Here is a 20,296-nt window from a genome sequence, read left to right on the forward strand (position 1 = left end):
TTTTAAAAACTGGGATCATGCCACACACATAGTATTGACTTCTTTTTGAGACAGGGTCTCATTTTGACACCAAGGCTGGAATACAGTTGCATGATGTCAGCTCACCACAGCCCTCCCAGGCTCAAGAGATCCTTTCATCTCAGCCTCCCCAAGTAGCTGGGACTACAGGTATGTGCCACCATGCCTGGATAATTTTTAAACTTTTTTGTAGAGGCCAGGCATAGTGGCTCACGCCTATAATCCTGCCATGGTGGGAGACCAAGGTGGGTTGATCATCTTCAGCCAGGAGTTCAATACCAGCCTGGCCAACATGGTGAAACCCTGTCTCTACTAAAAATACAAAAATTAGCCAGGCATGGTGGCGCATACCTGTAATCCCAGCTACTCAGGAGGCTGAGGCAAGAGAATTGCTTAAACCAGGGAAGCGGAGGTTGCAGTGAGCCAAGATAGCCTAGGCAACAGAGGGAGACTCTGTCTCAAAAAAACCTTTTTGGCCAGGTGTGGTGTCTCATGCCTATAATCTCAGCACTTCGGGAGGCTGAGGCAGGTGGATCACATGAGGCCAGGAGTTTGAGACCAGCCTGGCCAACATGGCAAAACCTCGTCTCTACTAAAAATACAAAAATTAGCCAGACGTGGTGGTATGCACTTGTAGTCCCACTAAAAATCCAAAAAAATTAGCCAGGCGTACTGGCATGTGCCTGAAATCCCACCTACTCAGGAGGCTGAGGCAGGAGAATCACTTGAACCTGGGAGACAGAGGTTGCAGTGACCAAGATTGCGCCACTGCATTCCAGCCTGGTCAACAGAGTGAGACTCCTTCTCAAAAAAAAAACTTTTTTGTAGAGACAGGATCTCACACTGTTGCCCAGGTTGGCCTCAAACTCCTGGGCTCAAGTGATCCTCCCACCTCAACCTCCCGGGTAGCCAGGACTATAGGCATGTGACAACACACCCGGGACATGGAAGAGCTTCATTAACCACACTCATGCAAAGCTGGCTTCTCCCCCAGACACTGGATGCAAAGGGTCTCAGACTCACAACACTTTTAGGGGCCATGAAAGCATTTTAACTTATTTTAAAATCAGAAGAAAATAAATGAACTTTTAGAGTCTAAGAAATGTTCTCATTTTAAATCCAGCTTGGATTTTATTTATCTTCATACCAATATGGTCATAAATTATTTTTTATTTATTTATTTATTTATTTTTGAGACAGGATCTCACTCTGTCACCCAGGGTGGAGTGTGGTGGCAGGATCATGACTCACTGCAACTTCTGCCTCCTGGGCTGAAGCCATCCTCCACTTCAGCCTCCCAAGTAGCTGGGACCACAGGTCAAAAATAAAATAAAATAATGACCAGGTGCAGTGAAATTTTTTTTTCTTTTTTTTCTTTTTTGGAGACAGGGTCTCACTCTTGTCACCCAGGGTGGAGTGTGGTGGCAGGAACAAGGCTTACTGCAACTTCTGCCTCCTGGGCTGAAGCCACCCTTCCACCCTGCCTCAGCCTCCCAAGTAACTGGGACCACAGGTCAAAAATAAAATAAAATAATGGCCAGGTGTAGTGGCTCACTGTATCCCTGTAATCCCAGCACTTTGGGAGGCCGAGGCGGGCAGATCACTTGAGGTCAGGAATTCAAGACCAGGCTGGCCAACATGGTGAGACCCCATCTCTACTAAAAATACAAAAAAAATAACTGGGCATGGTGGCAGGCGCCTGTAATCCCAGCTACTCGGGAGACTGAAGCAGGAGAATCCCGCCTCCTTGAACCCGGGAGGCAGAGGTTGCAGTAAACCAAGATCATACCACTGCACTCCAGCCTGGACGACAGAGTAAGACTCCATCTCAGAAAAATAATAATCATAAATTAAAAAACAAAAAGTGTACTCACTGAAGTGCCCTCCTTCCCTCTCTTCGCTATTATTGACCTCCTCTACTTCCAGTCTTAGAAGCTTGGGGTAATTTGGTGGTAATTTCCTTTCTCCTCCCCACCCTGAAACTGGTCTCAAGGATCAGACAAAGGGCTAATATCCAGAAATCTACAAAGAACTAAAGCAGATTTACAAGAAAAAAGCAAACCCATTCAAAAGTGGGTGAAGGATATGAACAGACATTTTTCAAAAGAAGACAAATATGTGGCCAACAAACATATGAAAAAATGCTCATCGTCACTGGTCATTAGAGAAATGCAAATCAAAACCACATTGAGATACCATTTCACGCCAGTTAGAATGGCGATCATTAAAAAATCCGGAGACAACAGATGCTGGAGAGGATGTGGAGAAATAGGAACACTTTTACACTGTTGGTGGGAGTGGAAATTAGTCCAACCATTATGGAAGAGAGTGTGGCGATTCCTCAAGGATCTAGAAATAGAAATTCCATTGGACCTGTCAATCCCATTACTGCGTATATATCCAAAGGATTATAAATCATTCTATCATAAAGACACATGCACACGTATGTTCATTGCAGTGCTGTTTACGATAGCAAAGACCTGGAACCAACCCAAATGCCCATCGACGATAGATTGGACAAAAAAAAATGTGGCACATATACACCACGGAATACTATGCAGCCATAAAAAATGATGAGTTCTTTTTTTATGGTCCCTTTGTAGAGACATGGATGAATATAGAAACCATCATTCTCAGCAAACTGACACAAGAACAGGAAATCAAACACCGCATGTTTTTACTCAGAGGCAGGTGATGAACAATGAGAACACTTGGGCACAGGGAAGGGAACAATACTCACAGGGCTAGGTGGTGGGGTGGAGGGGAGGGACAGCGAGGGGGGCCAGAGAGGATGGGGAGGGATAACACTAGGAGAAATGCCTGATGTAGGCAACGGGATGGGGGGTGGGAGGGATGGAGACAGCAAACCACCATGGCATGTATGTACCTAAGCAACAATCCTGCAGGATAAAGGATGTGCACATGTGCCCCGGAGCCCAAATACAACTAAAAAATTAAAAAAGAGAAATTGCATTTTTAGAGGGAGCCACACACTGGGAGCCATGGCTTGCAGGTAGCAGCCGAGGGGTGGATTTACCTGTGAATCAGATGAAGTGGGGAGGTTGGTTCTTAAGGAATGAGGAGCATCTTCTTCAGTAGGTTGGAGAAAGGCCTGCCGGTAGGCTCTGGCTGGAAAGGACCCTGGAAAGGAGGGACTGCAGCTCAGGACGCAGCCTGAGGGAGGAAGAGAGGAGGGATACTGGTCTAGTTCTCAGACCATGCCAATGTCCCGTTCACTCCCCAATCATTTGTTGCTGCCAGTTCCCGACGCCCACCACGTGCCGGCCAACACACTCCTCAAGCGTCACCTCAGGATAAGCCTCTGATTCCCCTGTGACCTGGGCCTATTTATCATCCCATTTGACAAGCGGGGACACAGAGGCACCAGAGGTGGATGCAGTGCTCAGGACCACCCAGCCAGTAGACGATAGCACTGAAATTCAGATGGAAATCTGTTTGACTTCTAGGCCCTGCACTATCTCACCTTCTACTCACAGAGCAGAGAAAGACACAGAGGTGAACTAGCTACCGAGCCTGTCTTCCAGAAACCTCCACCAAGGCAGAGATTCAACAACCATTTCCCAGGATACATCCTATGGGAAAGCGAGATCAGAGGCAGGAGAGACCATAACAGGCTGGGAGATGAGGAGGGCTCACAGAGGAAGTGGCACCTGACCTGGGCTTAAAAGATGGCGAAACATTTTCAACAAGTAGATATGGGGCAGTGGAACCAGCCCATGCAGAGGTGGGGCAGTGGAACCAGCCCATGCAGAGGTAGGGCAGTAGAAGGGCCCAGGGCTGTAGTAAGTTAATGTCTAGGTACATTAATTAGCAAACACCATGCCAGTCACTGCTTTAAATACTTCACGTCTGTAATCCCAGTACTTCGGGAGGCCAAGGCAGGAGGATTGCTTCAGCCCAGGAGTTTGAGATCAGCTTGGGCAACATGACAAGATCCTGTTTTTACAAAAGATTTTTCTTAAATAGCCAGGTATGGTGGTGCACACCTGTGGTCCCCCCTACTTGGGAGGCTGAGGAGAGGTCAAGGCTGTAGTGAGCCATGATCACACCACTGCACTCCAGCCTAGGAGACAGAATGAGACTTTGTCTCAAAACAAAAAGCTTCACCTGCATTAACTCCTCTAATCCTCACACCAATCAGGAGATAAAGTACCACTGTACCATTTTCATTGCCTCTTTGCAGATGGTGAAGTGAAGCATGGAGAAGTTAAGTAACTTTTCCAAGGGCACATAGTCAGTGGTTCCAGCGTCTGTGTTCTTAATCCCTTAGTAAGTGAACAAGAGTCACAAGGCAGAAGGCTTAACAAGTAGTTTAGGGTCAGGTGAACCCTGAGGTTAAAGAGGGTGAAATTTCTTCACTAGGCCCCACGTGGAATCCGAAGACTAAAGAGGCCACAGCGGGGGTGGGGAGGGCTCCTGGGTGAGCGCAGATACAGGCTGCAGATGAGGTGAGCCATGGTGGCTGGTCCGCACAGAAGCAGGCCTTGGCCAGAGGCCAGATGCTTCAAACGTCACCATCTGGAAATACCCAGGGAGCCCCATGGCAAGGATAGCATCTGAGTAACTGGGGACCTGACCCTTCCAAAGGAACCTGGTCTTGACCCCAGGATTGCTGGATAAATCTACCTGTTTCAGGTATTTCTGGCTTACAACATCAGGAAAGGAGTGATTCATCTGGAACTCTGGCTATTAAAAAATTTATTTTGGCCAAGCACAGTGGCTCACACCTGTAATCCCAGCACTTTGGGAGGCCGAGGCAGGCAGATAACCTGAGGTCAGGAGTTTGAGATCAGCCTGACCAACAAGGAGAAACCCCGCCTCTACTAAAAATACAAAATTAGCCAGGCGTGGTGGCAGGTGCTTTAATCCCAACTACTTGGGAAGCTGAGGCAGGAGAATCACTTGAACCTGGGAGGCAGAGGTTGCAGTGGGCTGAGATTGTGCTATTGCACTCCAGCCTGGGCAACAAGAGTAAAACTCCGTCTCAAAAAAAGAAATTTATTTTGGGCTGGGCATGGTGGCTTACGCCTGTAATCCCAGCACTTTGGCAGGCCGAGGCAGGTGGATCACCTGAGGTCAGGAGTTCAAGACCAGCCTGGCCAACATGGTGAAACCCTGTCTCTACTAAAAATACAAAAATTAGCCAGGCGTGGTGATGCATGCCTGTAGTCCCAGCTACTCGGGAGGCTGAGGCATGAGAATCACTTAAACCAGTAGGCAGAGGTTGCAGTGAGCCAAGATCATACCACTATACTCCAGCCTGGGCAACAGAGTGAGACTTGGAATTTAAAAAAAAAAAAAACTTGGCCAGGCATGGTGGCTCACACCTGTAATCCAAGCACTTTGGGAGGCCGAGGCAGGTGGATCACAAGGTCAGGAGATAGAGATCATCCTGGCCAACATGTGAAACCCCATCTCTACTAAAAATACAAAAAAAATCAGCTGGGTGGGGTGGTGCACGCCTGTAGTCCCGGCTACTCGGGAGGCTGAGGCAGGAGAATTGCTCGAACCCAGGAGGTGGAGACTGCAGTGAGCCAAGATCGTGCCACTGCACTACAGCCTGGGCAACAGTGTGAGACTCCATCTCAAAAAAACAAACAAAAAAATGTTTCAAGAGACTGAAAATAAAATCATCCTGGCTAAATGATGAACCCATGCAGATAGCTGATAAAATGAAATCAATTGAGGGAAGGCCGAGGGCCTGTCAAGAGACTGGCTTCAGCCTCGTTCCTGGCATCTTTGCTCTGCTGCTGTGCAAGTCTAGCAGGAGAATGTGAGCTGTAGACCCCCAGCTGCTGGGAGCCTGGCTGTCTGCGGCCCTAGCTATGGCTGGCTCCAATCAATTCCTGCATCTGCATCCCGATCATGCTTCCCAGGGGCTGCTCCCCAGGCACCGTGTGCAGAGGTGACACTCAGGCAGACCATACAGGACTGTGATGGACAACGGACACCCTGGTGAGTCTGCCTTACACCAAAGGCAGGCCAGCAAGTGCCCACCCACCCTTCCTCCAAAACAACGCACCATGGTCCCAAGGCTCTCCCGGCTTTGCCCAGCTCCTTCTCCATTTTCTTGCAAGTATTTGTCCTAATGAAATCCTATCTTGTTGAATCCTATTTTGGTGTCTGCCTCTCACCAAGAGGCAGACCTGGACTAATGCAGGCCTCTGCTGGACAGCACAGGGCCCCTGTCTTGCAGAAGGGCTGCTCTGTGACGGCCACCTCCACCCTTGCCCTGCTTTCTCCTGGCCTCAGCTCAGTACCCATGGCCCACATCCCTCAGACTGCAGTTCTCTTCATGCATCTCCAAGTGTTTGGCCATGTCTGTGCCACCTCACTATGAGTCACTTGATGGTTTTCTTTCAACCAACTTTAATTCCAGTGTTAAGTATTCAGCCTTGTGTTAAACAGTAATACCTATGAAGTCCCTAGTTCTTCTACATATGATCTATATTTGTGCTGACAGCCAGGTTCCGTACACCACTGCAGGTGTGGGCCGCACACTCAGGGAACCGCTGCTCCAGACTAACTTGAGTTCCATCCTGCTGCCATGCCTGGCCACAGGCCAGGGCTCTCACTGCACACAGGGTCCTTCTGTGCCCAGTGAGTCTGAGGTCAGAGATTACCTCACAAGTCATGAGTTTCATATCTGACTTACTGCCTGGGGTTTGCTCAGGAGGCTGCCCTAGGCCTCTCAGTTTGGGGGAATCCCTGAGGCCTGCTCTTGCGACATATGAGGGCTACTAGTTGGGTTTATTCATCCCTGTGGTTTTGGGGAAAAGGAATGGAGTCTGGTCTGGAAAATCAGACAGGACCCACCAGCCATTATTCTCCATCTCTCCCTACCCACCCCTCCCCTTCTCTGGGACCTAATCTGATCGGCACTTTGGCTCTTGGTAGGAGAAACTCACAAGCATAATCTTTAAAGGCCCCCATTGTATGTCCAAGGGCAGACAAAGGAGAATGAGAAGGAATTCTCCTGCCATCAAGGATATGAAAATCTCCCTGGATTTAGTACATAGTAATCAGAAGTTGGCCATGGGTGGATCATTGCTGAAGCCAGCTGATGGGGACATGGAGGGTCATCAGGCTCTTGGCTTTTGTATGTCTGTAATTTTTTCATATAAAAATGTTTTAAAACAATGGCTAAGGGAGAGGAGGGAGATGGGGCAGGAGAGTAGATGAACAAGATGGGATACTTGGGTAATGGTGATGGATGGGGCTTAGGGCTTCTATATAATCTTGTTTCCAAAACACTGAGAGTTAACCCTTCAAGTACTAGGACTCAGCTAAAAAACAAACCATTTCCTACGGAAATCCTTCCAGAAGCTTTCCTTTTCTTGCTTTTCTTTTTTGTTCTGTTTTGTTTGTTGTTTTTGTTTTTGAGACAGAGTCTCACTCTGTCGCCCAGGCTGGAGTGCAGTGGCACCATCTTGGCTCACTGCAACCTCCGCCTCCAGGGTTCAAGTGATTCTCCTACCTCAGCCTCCCAAGCAGCTGGGACTACAGGCACCTGCCACCATGCCTGGCTAATTTTTGTATTTTTAGTAGAGATGGAGTTTCGCCATGCTGGCCAGGCTGGTCTTCGAACTCCTGACCTCGATGATCAGCCTGCCTTGGCCTTTTTCTTGCTTTTCTACCGAGGCTAATATGCCTGCTTTCTCAAGCAGAATGCGCCACCTCTGGTCCCTGCCGAGCTGTGTCACTGCAAGTATGAGAACTGCAGAAGCAGCGGTACTATATCTGACATGGGTCTTCTATGTCCTGCCCTGATGCTGGCAGCGGGTCTACTCCCAGCTGCCCCGTCTCCTTTATTAGTATCAGACAGAATTCGGCTCAAGCACTGGCTCCAGCATTACTCAAAATCTAACTTCAGATGAGCTGTGGCTCACTTCTCTGAGCTTTCTCAAATGTAAAAAGAACAAGAGCAATAACAGGCCAGACATGGTGGTTCACACCTGTAATCTCAGCACTTTGGGAGGCCGAGATGGTCAAGAGATCGAGAGCATCCTGGTCAACATGGTGAAACCCCATCTCTACTAAAAATACAAAAATTAGCTGAGCGTGGTGGCGCATGCCTGTAGTCCCAGCTTCACGGGAGGCTGAGGCAGGAGAATCGCTTGAACCCGGGAGGCAGAGGTTGCAGTAAACCAAGATCACACCATTGCACTCCAGCCTGGTAACAGTGAGACTCCATCTCAAAAAAAAAAAAAGAGCAATAACAATCTGCTCCTTGTCCAGGTTAAAAGAGCTGATGTTTATAAAGCACAAAGGTCGGGCTGTGACACATGCAGTATTTGGCATTTTACCAAGGCTGGCGAAACTATGTGTAGAATAAGTAAACAGATTCTGACTGATAGCCCAGTGGCCTCTCCTACAGCTAAGGCTTTGTGATAGTTATTTCAGCTGCTCAAAACCCTTTTATCTTAATTCTAGCTTCGAGACTCCTTTGCTGAGGTGCTCATAGCCTGTCTGTGGCTCCTCTGCTCACATTTTCCTCTTCCATGTCTCTTCCCATTTGCTTCCCACCTACTGCAAGGGGGAGCCAGGGTATCACAGGGGTCAAGATGTGGGCTCAGTATCCTCCACTCCTACCAAAACCCTTCAAGATAATTGATCAGTTTAAACTTTGGGGCTCAGTGGAACCTTGGGGTTTTCCCAAAAGAGACAAGCTTTGGGTGATTTGATGAAATGAACGATTTCTTATTTTCAATTTAGGCGAAGATAGATAATCGACTTCCTGTCTCTGTCTGCAAACTGTAGTTATCATCTTGACCTGCCTGGGCACATCTGTTCCAAGTGCCATCAAGAAAGCAAATACGGGCTGGACACAGTGTTTCACACCGCAATCCTAGCACTTTGGGAGGCCAAAGTGGGTGGATTTCTTGAGCCCTTTCAAGACCAGCCTTGGCAACATGGTGAAACTCATCTCTACAAAACAATACAAAAATTAGCCAGACATGGTGGTGCATGCCTATAGTCCCAGCTACTTGGGAAGCTGAGGCAGGAGGATTACTTGAACCCGGGAGGCAGAGGTTGCAATGAGCCGAGACTGTGACACTGCACTCTAGCCTGAGTGACAGAGATTCCATCCCCCCACCAAAAAAGAAAGAAAGAAAATAGGGCTCTGTGCAGTGGCTCATGCCTATAATCCCAACACTTTGGGAGGCCAAGGTGGGAGAATCGCTTGAGCCCAGGAGTTTGAGACCGGCCTGGGCAACATAATGAGATCCCATCTCTACAAAAATAAAAAAATAGCTGGGCATGGTGGTGCACACCTGTAGTCCCAGCTACTTGGGACACTGAGGTGGAAGGATTGCTTCAGCCAGGGAAGTTGAGGCTAAGGCGAGCTATGACTATGCATGCCACTGTGATCTACCCTGGGAAGAAAGTAAACAGCAAAGGCTGACAGAGGCATGTGACGTTTACTAGATAAGGAATATCAGAAGGAACTGCTATACCTACTATCTCCTCCATCCTGACCAGCACGCACCTACGATTCCTGCATTTTCTTATAATTTTCCCTTTGGTCAGGACCATTTCCCCTTATCTTTAATTGCTGATCAAAGGTCTACACTTAAAAAAAGAAAACCTTTAGCTACAGGAAATAATCCAGACTCCTTGGCCTAGAATTAACTTTCTAGATTCAGCATATCTGGAGTGTCTGGAATGTTCATAAGATCAGATAATATTTAATGAGCAACTCTATGGTACAACACTCAGGGCAGGATTTCTCACAATCGGATGAAATAGGGCCTATTATTCTCCCCCTTTTACAAATGAATGAACTGAGGTGCAAAGGCTAAGTAATTCTACAAAACAGCAGCATTGGGATTCAAATATGAGTCTGTCTAACACAAAAACCCACAAAACAGGTTCCTCTCAGCTGATGCTGGCTTCGGGAATGGCAGCAGTGAACTGAGATTACGTGGATTTGGGGTCTCCAGTTTACCACTCAGGAGGCCACAGGATAGAAGAAGTGAGGCTGGGCTCCAGGGGTGAGGCGGTGAGAATGGAGACTGGGCAGAGCAGCAGCTCCCCTGGGGAAGTCATCTGCTGGCTGAGCCATTCTGTCATTTGGAAACTGTCCCCAAGCCCTTGCCTGGGCACAAGGGGAGGGAGACAAATCTGAAGTGGCCCGAAAGGCTTTGGGATAGCAGTGAGTGTGACAGTTAGGGAGGTGAGTGTTCAAATCACACGGCTCAGACACTACTTCCTATTTGTGTGACCTTAAGCAAACTGCTCTCCCTCTCTGGGCTTCAGCAGACCCATGACTGACAGACGGGAGGACAGTGGTGGGCAGGAAGCACCCTTCAATTCCCCTCTGCATGGCTGCAAGGGCCAGGACCTGTGAAGGACAGAGAAACAGTCAGACATCCAGCCCAGAGCCTGCACGCAGGGCCAACCTGTGCAGGGGGCTCGGGAGACCGTGGGTGAAACACAGGGACCTGGCAGGACATGACCTCTGACCGGCTGTTTAACCTCTCTGTGCTTCAGTTTTCTCCTCTGTAAAATGGGCATAATCACAATACCTAATTCACAGTTAGTGAAGATTAAATGAGTCAATATCTTTGAAGTACAGTACTTAGAATAGTGTCTGGCACTAGAAAGCCTTCAATTACTGAGTTATTTCTCTTCTGCTCACAAACATGGTAATAGGTGTCATATATGTTTTGTTACTTGATTTTTTCCACCTTTCCACCTCCCTACATTTGAGTATGTTTCCATGTGCATACGCATGTCCAGAGCATTACTGACAGCACTTTATTGTGACTGTCTGACATTAATTTTGCCATCTGCCACTGCTGTTGCCAGATTTTTGCTTTCTTTAGGAACAGTCTCACTCTGTCACCCAGGCTGAAGTGCAGTGGTGTGATCATAGCTCACTACAGCCCTGTACTCCTGGGCTGAAGCAATCCCCCTACCTCAGCCTCCAGAAGAGCTGGGACTGCAGGTACATGCCACCATGCCTGGATAATTTTTTTAAAATGTTTTGTCTCAGGCCGGGCGCGTTGGATCAAGCCTGTAATCCCAGCACTTTGGGAGGCCGAGGCGGGTGGATCACGAGGTCAAGAGATCGAGACCATCCTGGTCAACATGGTGAAACCCCGTCTCTACTAAAATACAAAAAATTAGCTGGGCATGGTGGCGCGTGCCTGTAATCCCAGCTACTCGGGAGGCTGAGGCAGGAGAATTGCCTGAACCCAGAAGGCGGAGGTTGCGGTGAGCCGAGATCGCGCCATTGCACTCCAGCCTGGGTAACAAGAGCAAAACTCCATCTCAAAAAAAAAATATATATATATATATTTTGTCTCACCAGGTTGACTAGGCTTGTCTCAAACTCCTGAGCTCAAGCCATCCTCCCACCTCAGTCTCACAAAGAGCTGGGATTACAGGCAAGAGCCACCATGCCCAGCCTCAATTTTTTGCTCTTATATGCTAAGCTGAATATCCTTATAAATATATCTTCATTTCCTCAAATAAATTTGCTTTAAGTAAAAAAGTTGAATCAAATTTAAAATACCTGGGCCCGGAAAGGTGGCTTTCCTCACAGGCTGCCCCTCTTCCTGTTCATCCTCAGTCTTTCTTACAGAAGCTGCCAAAGGCCTTTCTGGATTCACAGAGTCTGGGAAGGCTGGAATGGGACACCTGATTTCAGGAACTGGTTTCCCTGAAAACAAGGTGGAAAGAACATTGTTACTATTCCATGAAGTGGAGTAGCCATTGAGAGACTGCATCCGGAAGTCAGAGACCTGGGTTCTAATTCTGGCTCTGCCACAAATGCATGGTGTTACAGGGCAGGAGGGTCTTTTCCTCTCTGGCCTCAGTCTCCCCATCTGTAAAATGTGGTGGCCCAGGTGCGCTGGCTCACACCTGTAATCCCAGCACTCTGGGAGGCTGAGATGGGTGGATCACCTGAGGTCAGAAGTTCGAGACCAGCCTGGCCAACATGGTGAAATCCCGTCTCTACTAAAAATACAAAAATTAGCCAGGTGTGGTGGCAGGTGCCTATAATCCCAGCTACTTGGGAGGTTGAGGTAGGAGAATCACTTGAACCCAAGAGGCAGAGGTTGCAGTAAGCCAAGATGGCACCACTGCACTCCAGCCTGGATGACAGAGCGAGACTCCATCTCAAAAAAAAAGGCCATGGCTGCACACTGCAGTCCCGGCGAGGGCAGAGCTCTGATGTGCTGAGCCACACGCCTGCTTCCCACCCAGCCAGCTGTGTGGCCTCCAACAAGTCACCGTCCTCCTCTCAGTCTCCCTTTCCTCACCTATAAAATGGAGGTAATGATAATGGTGTCCGCTTGCCTCCCCCTGGGTTGTTGCGAGGGGAAAGGAGGGTAGAGATGGGGAAGGGCGCTGTAGACTGCATATTTCCCTGAACATGTGAATAGGTCAAAGATACTATCCCGCTAAGTCCCCACTCCAGCCCCTAGGAATAAAAGTTCTGGCCGTCCTACAGCCTCCCTTCCACGCGGTACAGTCACGTGTATCCTTCCCTCTTGCACGGATGGGAATCCCAAAAACAGCAGCCATGGCCACTGAGGACGGGCTGCACGGGACCCAGGACCAGCTGCACAGACATGAGTCCTCACAATATCTCTGCATCTCATCTCTGTTCTGAGATGAGGAAACTGAGGCCTGAGCAGGTTAAATGACTTGCTGAGATCACATGGCCAAAGGCAGGCAGGAATGGCTGAAGAAGTCCCCTGACTTCTCAAGAGTAATTATTTCCTCTTTACATCAACTTGGGAAACCCCAAAGGTGCTTGAGGGTGTGTTAACCTCAGCTTCCAGCCAGCTTTTCATAGCTGCTCTGTGGAACAGCTTCCTCTCCCCTCCTCCACTGGGCCCTGATCTTATCCCTTGCAGCTAGGCCGTGCCGCCAGCTCAGGCAGCCTCCACACCCTTGCCAGCCCGCCTCTTACTAAAGTGCACATCTGGCCTGGTCACTTCTCTGCTTGAAGGCTTTAAGGGGCTCCCCACTGCCTAGATAATGTCCACACTCCTTAGCCTGAATCCCCATTGCCCCCCAGATAAAAACCAATTCTATAGCCCTGCAATCAAGGCCCTCACTCTCTGGTGGTTTGGGATAGACTCATGTTTGAGAATGACAAAAACTGGGGCACTGAAGTCCCAGGGAAGGCTGTGACTCGCTTGATGTCACACAGAGCACGACAGAAAGCATGACACAGGGGACGTCACACAGAGGTCCCAGGTAGGGCTGGGCCAAAACATCTCCAGCGGCATTTCTTTGAACTGGTGAATTGCGCCTCTCTGAACAAAACCAATTGTTATCCTCGGACTTTGCTTTTCAAACCCAAGCTTTTGGGCTAAAACAATAAGACCTAAATTTGCATAGCACCACACTGGTATGGCACCGTGCAGATTTATGTAATTTTCACAACAATCTCTGGTCATTCATAGGATTATCTGCATTTTATTTTTCAGCATATTGGGCTCAGGTAAGTGAAATGATTTGTGTCAAGTAAAACAGCCAATAACAGTCAAACCTGGGACTGGTTTCACTGTCTTCCCAGCCAGCTAGGGCAGTACTACCAAAACCACTGCCATCACTGCCACCACCAGCCTGAATGCCCCCTGAGGCAGACACCCAAATCCACAGACGAACAGGAACAAAGGGGTGATCACGGACTTCCCCAGGATGAAAGGAGTTGGGGAGACATCGGGAATGAACAAAAATAACAACCAAGCTGAATGGCAAGGGGTGAGAGTGGCTTCTTCCTTGTGTTTTCTTCACTGTCACTGACATTTTAAATACACTTTTTTTTTCTTTTTAAAAAGAAACTATAGGGTCTCACCATACAGTGCAGGCTGGTCTTGACCTCCTGAGCTTAAGGGAATCCACCTCAGCCTTTTGAGTAGCTGGGACTACAGGCATAATTAAGCCTATCTTAGAAAAGCAGCAGCAGGGATTGGCTATTTAGAGTTAAAGCTCTGGAATGGAAGCTAGCTCCATTACTTCTCAGCTGTGGTTACTTTGGACAACTTTTACGAAGACTAATGGAGACACTGCTTAGCTCAAAATATGAGCTTTATTACTGAGGTGGTTATAGTCTTAAAATATTGGTTATCTAGGCTGGGCGCGGTGGCTCAAGCCTGTAATCCCAGCACTTTGGGAGGCCGAGGCGGGTGGATCACGAGGTCAAGAGATCGAGACCATCCTGGTCAACATGGTGAAACCCCGTCTCTACTAATACAAAAAATTAGCTGGGCATGGTCGCACGTGCCTGTAATCCCAGCTACTCAGGAGGCTGAGGCAGGAGAATTGCCTGAACCCAGGAGGCGGAGGTTGCGGTGAGCCGAGATCGTGCCATTGCACTCCAGCCTGGGTAACAAGAGCGAAACTCCGTCTCAAAAAAAAAAAAAATTAAAAAATATATATATATATTGGTTATCTCTTAAATAGTCCACATATTGATTATAAGAAGAGTAGGATGGGAGTCTTCTTTTTTTTTTTTTTTTTGAGACGGAGTTTCGCTCTTGTTACCCAGGCTGGAGCGCAATGGCGCGATCTTGGCTCACCGCAACCTCCGCCTCCTGGGTTCAGGCAATTCTCCTGCCTCAGCCTCCTGAGTAGCTGGGATTACAGGCATGCGCCACCATGTCCAGCTAATTTTTTGTATTTTTAGTAGAGACGGGGTTTCACCATGTTGACCAGGATGGTCTCGATCTCCTGACCTCGTGATCCACCCGCCTCGGTCTCCCAAAGTGCTGGGATTACAGGCGTGAGCCACCGCGCCCGGCCAGGATGGGAGTCTTTTATCTTTTTCTTTTTGTTTTTTTTGAGACAGAGTCTCATTCTGTCGCCCTGTGCTGGAGTGCAGTGGCGCGATCTCGGCTCACTGCAACCTCTGCCTCCCAGGCTCAAGCGATTCTCCTGCCTCAGCCTCCCAAGTAGCTGGGAATTACAGGCACGCACCACCATGTCCAGCTAATTTTTTTTTTTTTGGTTTTTAGTAGAGATGGAGTTTTACCATGTTGGCCAGGCTGGTCTTGAACTCCTGATCTCAAGTGATCCACCTGCCTCAGCCTCCCAAAGTGCTGGGATTACAGGCATGAGCCACTGCACCTGGCCTGATTTTATATTGTGAGGTTTTTTTCCTTGTGATGTATTCATATCATAGAATTTTTCAACAAAATGATTATGCATTATTTGCACAGTAAATTATACTTCTTTAAAAGAAAAATCAGTTAGCAAGCTAGCTAAAATAATGAATAGAACTGAGTCTTTCAAGCTAGTATGAATAGTGTTTGCCCTGGGGACCCCTCTGGCTCCAGTGAGCAGATGATGAATCAGCCCTTCATGAGATTCAGATCTGCCTCACTTCCGTTTTTCACCAACGACTGTCCACGTCGTGTACTGATATGTTCACTTCAAGTACCCTCCCCATAGCCCGGGAGATCTCAAGTCAGGAAGCTAAGGCTTGGTGGGGAACAAGACCTGCCCAAGGGAGACAGGAAGCCAGGCAGCACTGAAGCAGGAAGGCAGGGTCTCCTCCCAGAACCAGGGACAGAGCTGGACACAGAGAATATGCACTTTTCTCCCAACCCGGGCTCCACAGGCACTTCGTTGGTTCGATAGGCCAAGCCCCCGACCAGGCCAAGGCCTTTGTGGCTGAAACTTGGAGTTTAGAAAACAATTTCTCTCCAACAAGGGCCTTGCTTGCAGGAATCACCATCCACCCCATGGCATCCCACTGCCTTCCACAGGCCCAGGAGGACAATAAACAATCCCTAGGCAGGCACAGTGGCTCATGCCTGTAATCCCTGCATTTTGGGAGGCTGGGGTGGGCCGATCACTTGAGGTCAGGAGTTCAAAACCAGCCTGGCCAACATGGCGAAACCCCATATCTCCTAAAAATACAAAAATTAGCTGGGCATGGTGGCACATGCCTGTAGTCCCAGCTACTCAGGAGTCTGAGGCAGGAGAATTGCTTGAATCCAGGAGGTTCAAGAGGTTTCAGTGCACCAAGATAGTGCCACTGCACTCCAGCCTGGGCAACAGAGCAAGACTCTGTCTCAAAAAACCAGTCGCTCATACAGAATGACAATGAACAATGCCGGGGTGAGTGCTGATTCAAGCACGGGTCCAGAACAGAGCTGTCGCTCCCAGGGTGCACAGAAGTGAAAGTGCTGCCTGTGCTCCCTGGGAAGGCCACCCCCCTGCCACTCCCAGTTCTCATCTTTCCCAGCCTCCCCTCTCTGGCAGGGAGAGACTGCCTCTCTCCCTCCACCCTCCCTCCTCAAACCACCTCAGATGAAACCTGTCTTTCTGGAAAGGCCTTGTCATCCTCTTGACATCTGTGTCAAAAGGGCAGCAGTGGCTCCCCTGGCCCAGGGCCAGCTGGGCTCGCTGGTGAAGTCACTTCTCAACAGAGACGTCCTGCAGAGGCCAAGCTTGCAACAATATAAAATGCTCTCTAAAGGTCTCACCTACACCCAGAACTGCCCATGACCCTAGCAAATGCACCTTCTCCTTGTCTGAGGCCTGGCTGAGCCTCATTGGTCTCATCAGTAAAATGGGGATGAGGGTGATACTCACAGCCATATTTGATTTCAGTGTCCTGTTCCTTTTTTTTTTTTTTTTGTCACCCAGGCTGGAGTGCAGTGGTGCGATCACAGCTCACTGCAGTCTCAAACTCCTGAGCTCAAGCTATCCTCCTTACTTAGCCTCTCACGAAGCTGGGATTACAGGCATCCACTACCAAGCCCAGCTAATTTTTAATTTTTTGTAGAGACAGCATATCGCTATGTTACCTAGGCTGGTCTCAAATTCCTAGGCCCAAGTGATCCTCCTACCCTGTCCTCCCAAAGTGCTGAGAGTACAGACATGAGCCACTGCACCCAGTCCAGTGTCCTATTCAGGATAAGGTTTTGTTCAGCACAAATCTTTGCCTTTCTGTCAAAACACAGTTGGTAGGAACATCAAGGCCACCAACCCATTTGTGGCCAACCTCTGTGGGCTCCACCCGTGGGGAAGAGTAAAAGTGTCATTATGTTTTCATCCTAAAGAGAGTCCAGCTTTTCTCTTTCTTTTTCTTGTTCTTTCTTCAGTGACGTGCGGTGGCCCCATCTGGTACTACAGGGGACTTGGAAGTGGGCAGGAATGGGGAACAGATGGGGAGGGGCAGTGTCAGCAGGGCTGCCAGCAACCAGACCTGTCAGCACACTTGGGGCTGATATCCACTCTGTCACACAAAGTACTGGGTCACAGCCAGCCACGGATGTAAGCTAACAGAGCCCCATGTCAGCCCCAACAAGAAGTTCTGGTTTCCTGTGAAAGCCCCGTCTTATTGAGCTTTGAGTTTCTAGATGTCTTTAAAATGCAAGCAATAAATGATGTGTATAAACATGAACCACCCTCATCTCCACTCTGGAGCTGCCAGCGTGGTCTGAGCTGGGGGGCAGGCAGGCCCATGTATGCCCGTCCCACTGTCCAAACCTGAAGATGGAGAAAATGGCCTCTGTCCTCATCCCTCCAAACCCGGTCCCTGCCAGCTAGACAGACGCAACGCCCACTCGTTCAGGCTGGCACACCAGAGAACTGGTGAAATAAAAATAGAACACCAAAGTCAGGATGACGCAAAGGAAGCCAAATGCCCACAAGAAAGGGCTGTGACGAGCTTTAATGCTCATGCCGAGCTTCCTGTCTACCAAGGCCAAGGTTCAGGAGTGAGCTGCTCGAGGGCTTTTTATCACAGAGGGACAGGGGCAGCCTCAGGCTTCCAAGACAGCACTCTCTCCTCCCAGGATTAAATTCTCAGGAGAATTCCGCACATAAAGTTGATTCTGCAGGATCATGAGATCCAAAAATACAGACTGATCAAAGAGTAGAACTGGGATCATGAGAGTAAGCAAGGGGAAGCGTCAGGCTCTACAATTCCAGCTTCGTGCCCAGGCACAGACCTCCTAACCCTCTGAGCTTCACGTGCCTCTCCTGCGGAGTCAGAATAATAACCCCATACCTCTCAGGGTGGCCCCAGGGCTTCATGATGACAAATGTGAAGTCGCTGGCGCAGGGCAGGGGCCCGAAACGCTGTGCAAACAGCCACCCACCTTCAGTTCTGCCAGAAGGTGCAGATAGAAAATGACTTCTGGCCGGGCGCGGTGGCTCAAGCCTGTAATCCCAGCACTTTGGGAGGCCGAGGCGGGTGGATCACGAGGTCAAGAGATCGAGACCATCCTGGTCAACACGGTGAAACCCCGTCTCTACTAATACAAAAAAAATTAGCTGGTCATGGTGGCGCGTGCCTGTAATCCCAGCTACTCAGGAGGCTGAGGCAGGAGAATTGCCTGAACCCAGGAGGCGGAGATTGTGGTGAGCCGAGATCGCGCCATTGCACTCCAGCCTGGGTAACAAGATTGCGAAACTCCGTCTCAAAAAAAAAAAAAAAAAAAGAAAATGACTTCTGATTCCCAACTCGAAGGAAGGAGGCATTTAGGGTGGAAGGCTATTTTTAACATTTTAAACACTCTAATGGAAACCAATTCTAGGTGGGCAGCAACTTGGTGCACAGTCCCAAGAGACACAGTGGCCATGGGGGCAAAGTAACACAGGAGCCTGGCAGCAGGGGAGGTGGGGGCCTGCGCCTGCCCACCCATGCCATTGACAGCCAGCCTCAGTCACACACTGGAGGTGGGTAGCCCAGGATTCTCCCTGCCAGGACCCCCAGGGATGGGAAGGGGATGCAGGCGACTAAGGGAACTGCTAATCTCCTACAGCTTAGGTGGCCACAGGCACCAGGAGGTTGACATGGTGGTTCTCAGACAGAGTCTGGATTTTTTGTTTTTGTTTTTGAGGCAGAATCTTGCTCTGTGACCCAGGCTGGAGTGCACTGGTATAACCACAGCTCACTGCAGCCTCTACCTCCCAGGTTCAGGCAATCTTCCCACCTCAGCCTCCCAAGTAGCTGAGACTACAGGAGCATGCCACCAGGCCTGGCTTTTTCAGTTTTGGGTTTGTTTTTATTTTTTTCTGGTAGAGACAGGGTTTTGCCACATTGTCCAAGCTGGTCTCAAACTCCTGGGCTCAAGCAATCTACCTGTCTTGGCCTCCCAAAGTTATGGGATTACAGGTATGAGCCACTACACCCAGCCTGGAATCTGGGTGTCTTTGAAAGCTGCCTTGCTGAGGCTGAGAACCCACAGTGATGAGGGCTGAGTCCCAGGTACAAGGAGGAAATGGGGGAGGGGCAGAAGCACTTCTCTGTGCCCCTGTCATGGTTCACCAGAGCTCAATGCCAGGCATGGTTTCTTTTTCTCTCTGATTTGTTTTCAGAATGCCTGTTCTCCATGAGCATGAATCACCGATGCCATGGAAGGCAAATGACCTCCCAGAAGTCTGCAGCGTGTCCTACAGTCGGGCTTACCAGCAGGGAGACCCTCCTAAGCCTTGGCTTTCTCATCCAACAAAAGAGATGTGGAAGTGGACCCCTGACCCCAAGACTTGCCATGAAGATAAAAAAAACAAATACCCAGCAGATCTAAGCTACCACCATTTGCTACAGTCTCATTCTGTTGCTCAGGCTAGAGTGCAGTGGCACAATCTTGGCTCACTGCAACCTCTGCCTCCTGGGTTCAAGTAATTCTCCTACCTCAGCCTCCTGAGTAGCTGGGATTACAGGCACCAGCCATCACACCCGGCTAATTTTTGTATTTTTAGTAGAAACAGGGTTTCACCATATTGGCCAGGCTGGTCTTGAGCTTCTGACCTCAGGTGATCCTTCCTCCTTGGCCTCCTGCTACTGTTATTATAATGACCATCTCTAATTCTAGGCCAGGCTTTTTTCCCTAAGTGCTTTCCCATATCTGTGGCCTATTTAATTCAGATAACAGCTCTGGGGGACAAGTGCTACCCTGTATAAGGTAATTGTCTTATATCTGAAGAGAGTGAAGCCTAGAATGCAGATTTATTTATTTATTTATTTTTTCCTTTTTAGGTGGTTTCAGAGGAATTTTTTTTCTTTTTTATGACTGCAGATTTATTTATAATCTGCTTGTTTATGCTCTACTTCCTTTGGGAGAAGAATTAAAGGATGTTTACAGGTGCTGGGCCTTTGGCTGATGGGTCCCGTCTTGCTAGCTGCCTGAGAACATTTCACACAGTGGCAAATCCAGGAGCTGCTGGAGCAGGGGGGACTCAGAGCTGGCAACGAGGTCTTTCCTCGGTGAGCACACTCTGGAAATCCCCCCTAACTCTTCACGCCCATCAAACTAAACAGTAATTTGTTCTT

General features: G+C 48.9%; 1 protein-coding gene across 1 annotated transcript in view; it reads right to left on the bottom strand.

Moving 5' to 3' along the window:
• IRAK2 (interleukin 1 receptor associated kinase 2) overlaps nt 1–20,296 on the bottom strand; it is a 74,143-nt gene that overhangs the window by 30,058 nt on the left and 23,789 nt on the right. Inside the window, exons 3-4 of the mRNA XM_064361992.1 lie at nt 11,561–11,707; nt 3,056–3,159 (exon numbers count right to left, since the gene is read on the bottom strand). Coding sequence (XP_064218062.1) covers nt 3,056–3,159; nt 11,561–11,707 — 251 coding nt within the window. The remainder of the gene's footprint in view (nt 1–3,055; nt 3,160–11,560; nt 11,708–20,296) is intronic.

The sequence above is a fragment of the Aotus nancymaae genome, unplaced genomic scaffold (assembly GCF_030222135.1).
Source record: "Aotus nancymaae isolate 86718 unplaced genomic scaffold, 86718_ANA_hifiasm-v0.15.2.pri h1tg000046l, whole genome shotgun sequence".
NCBI classification, from domain to species: domain Eukaryota; kingdom Metazoa; phylum Chordata; class Mammalia; order Primates; family Aotidae; genus Aotus; species Aotus nancymaae.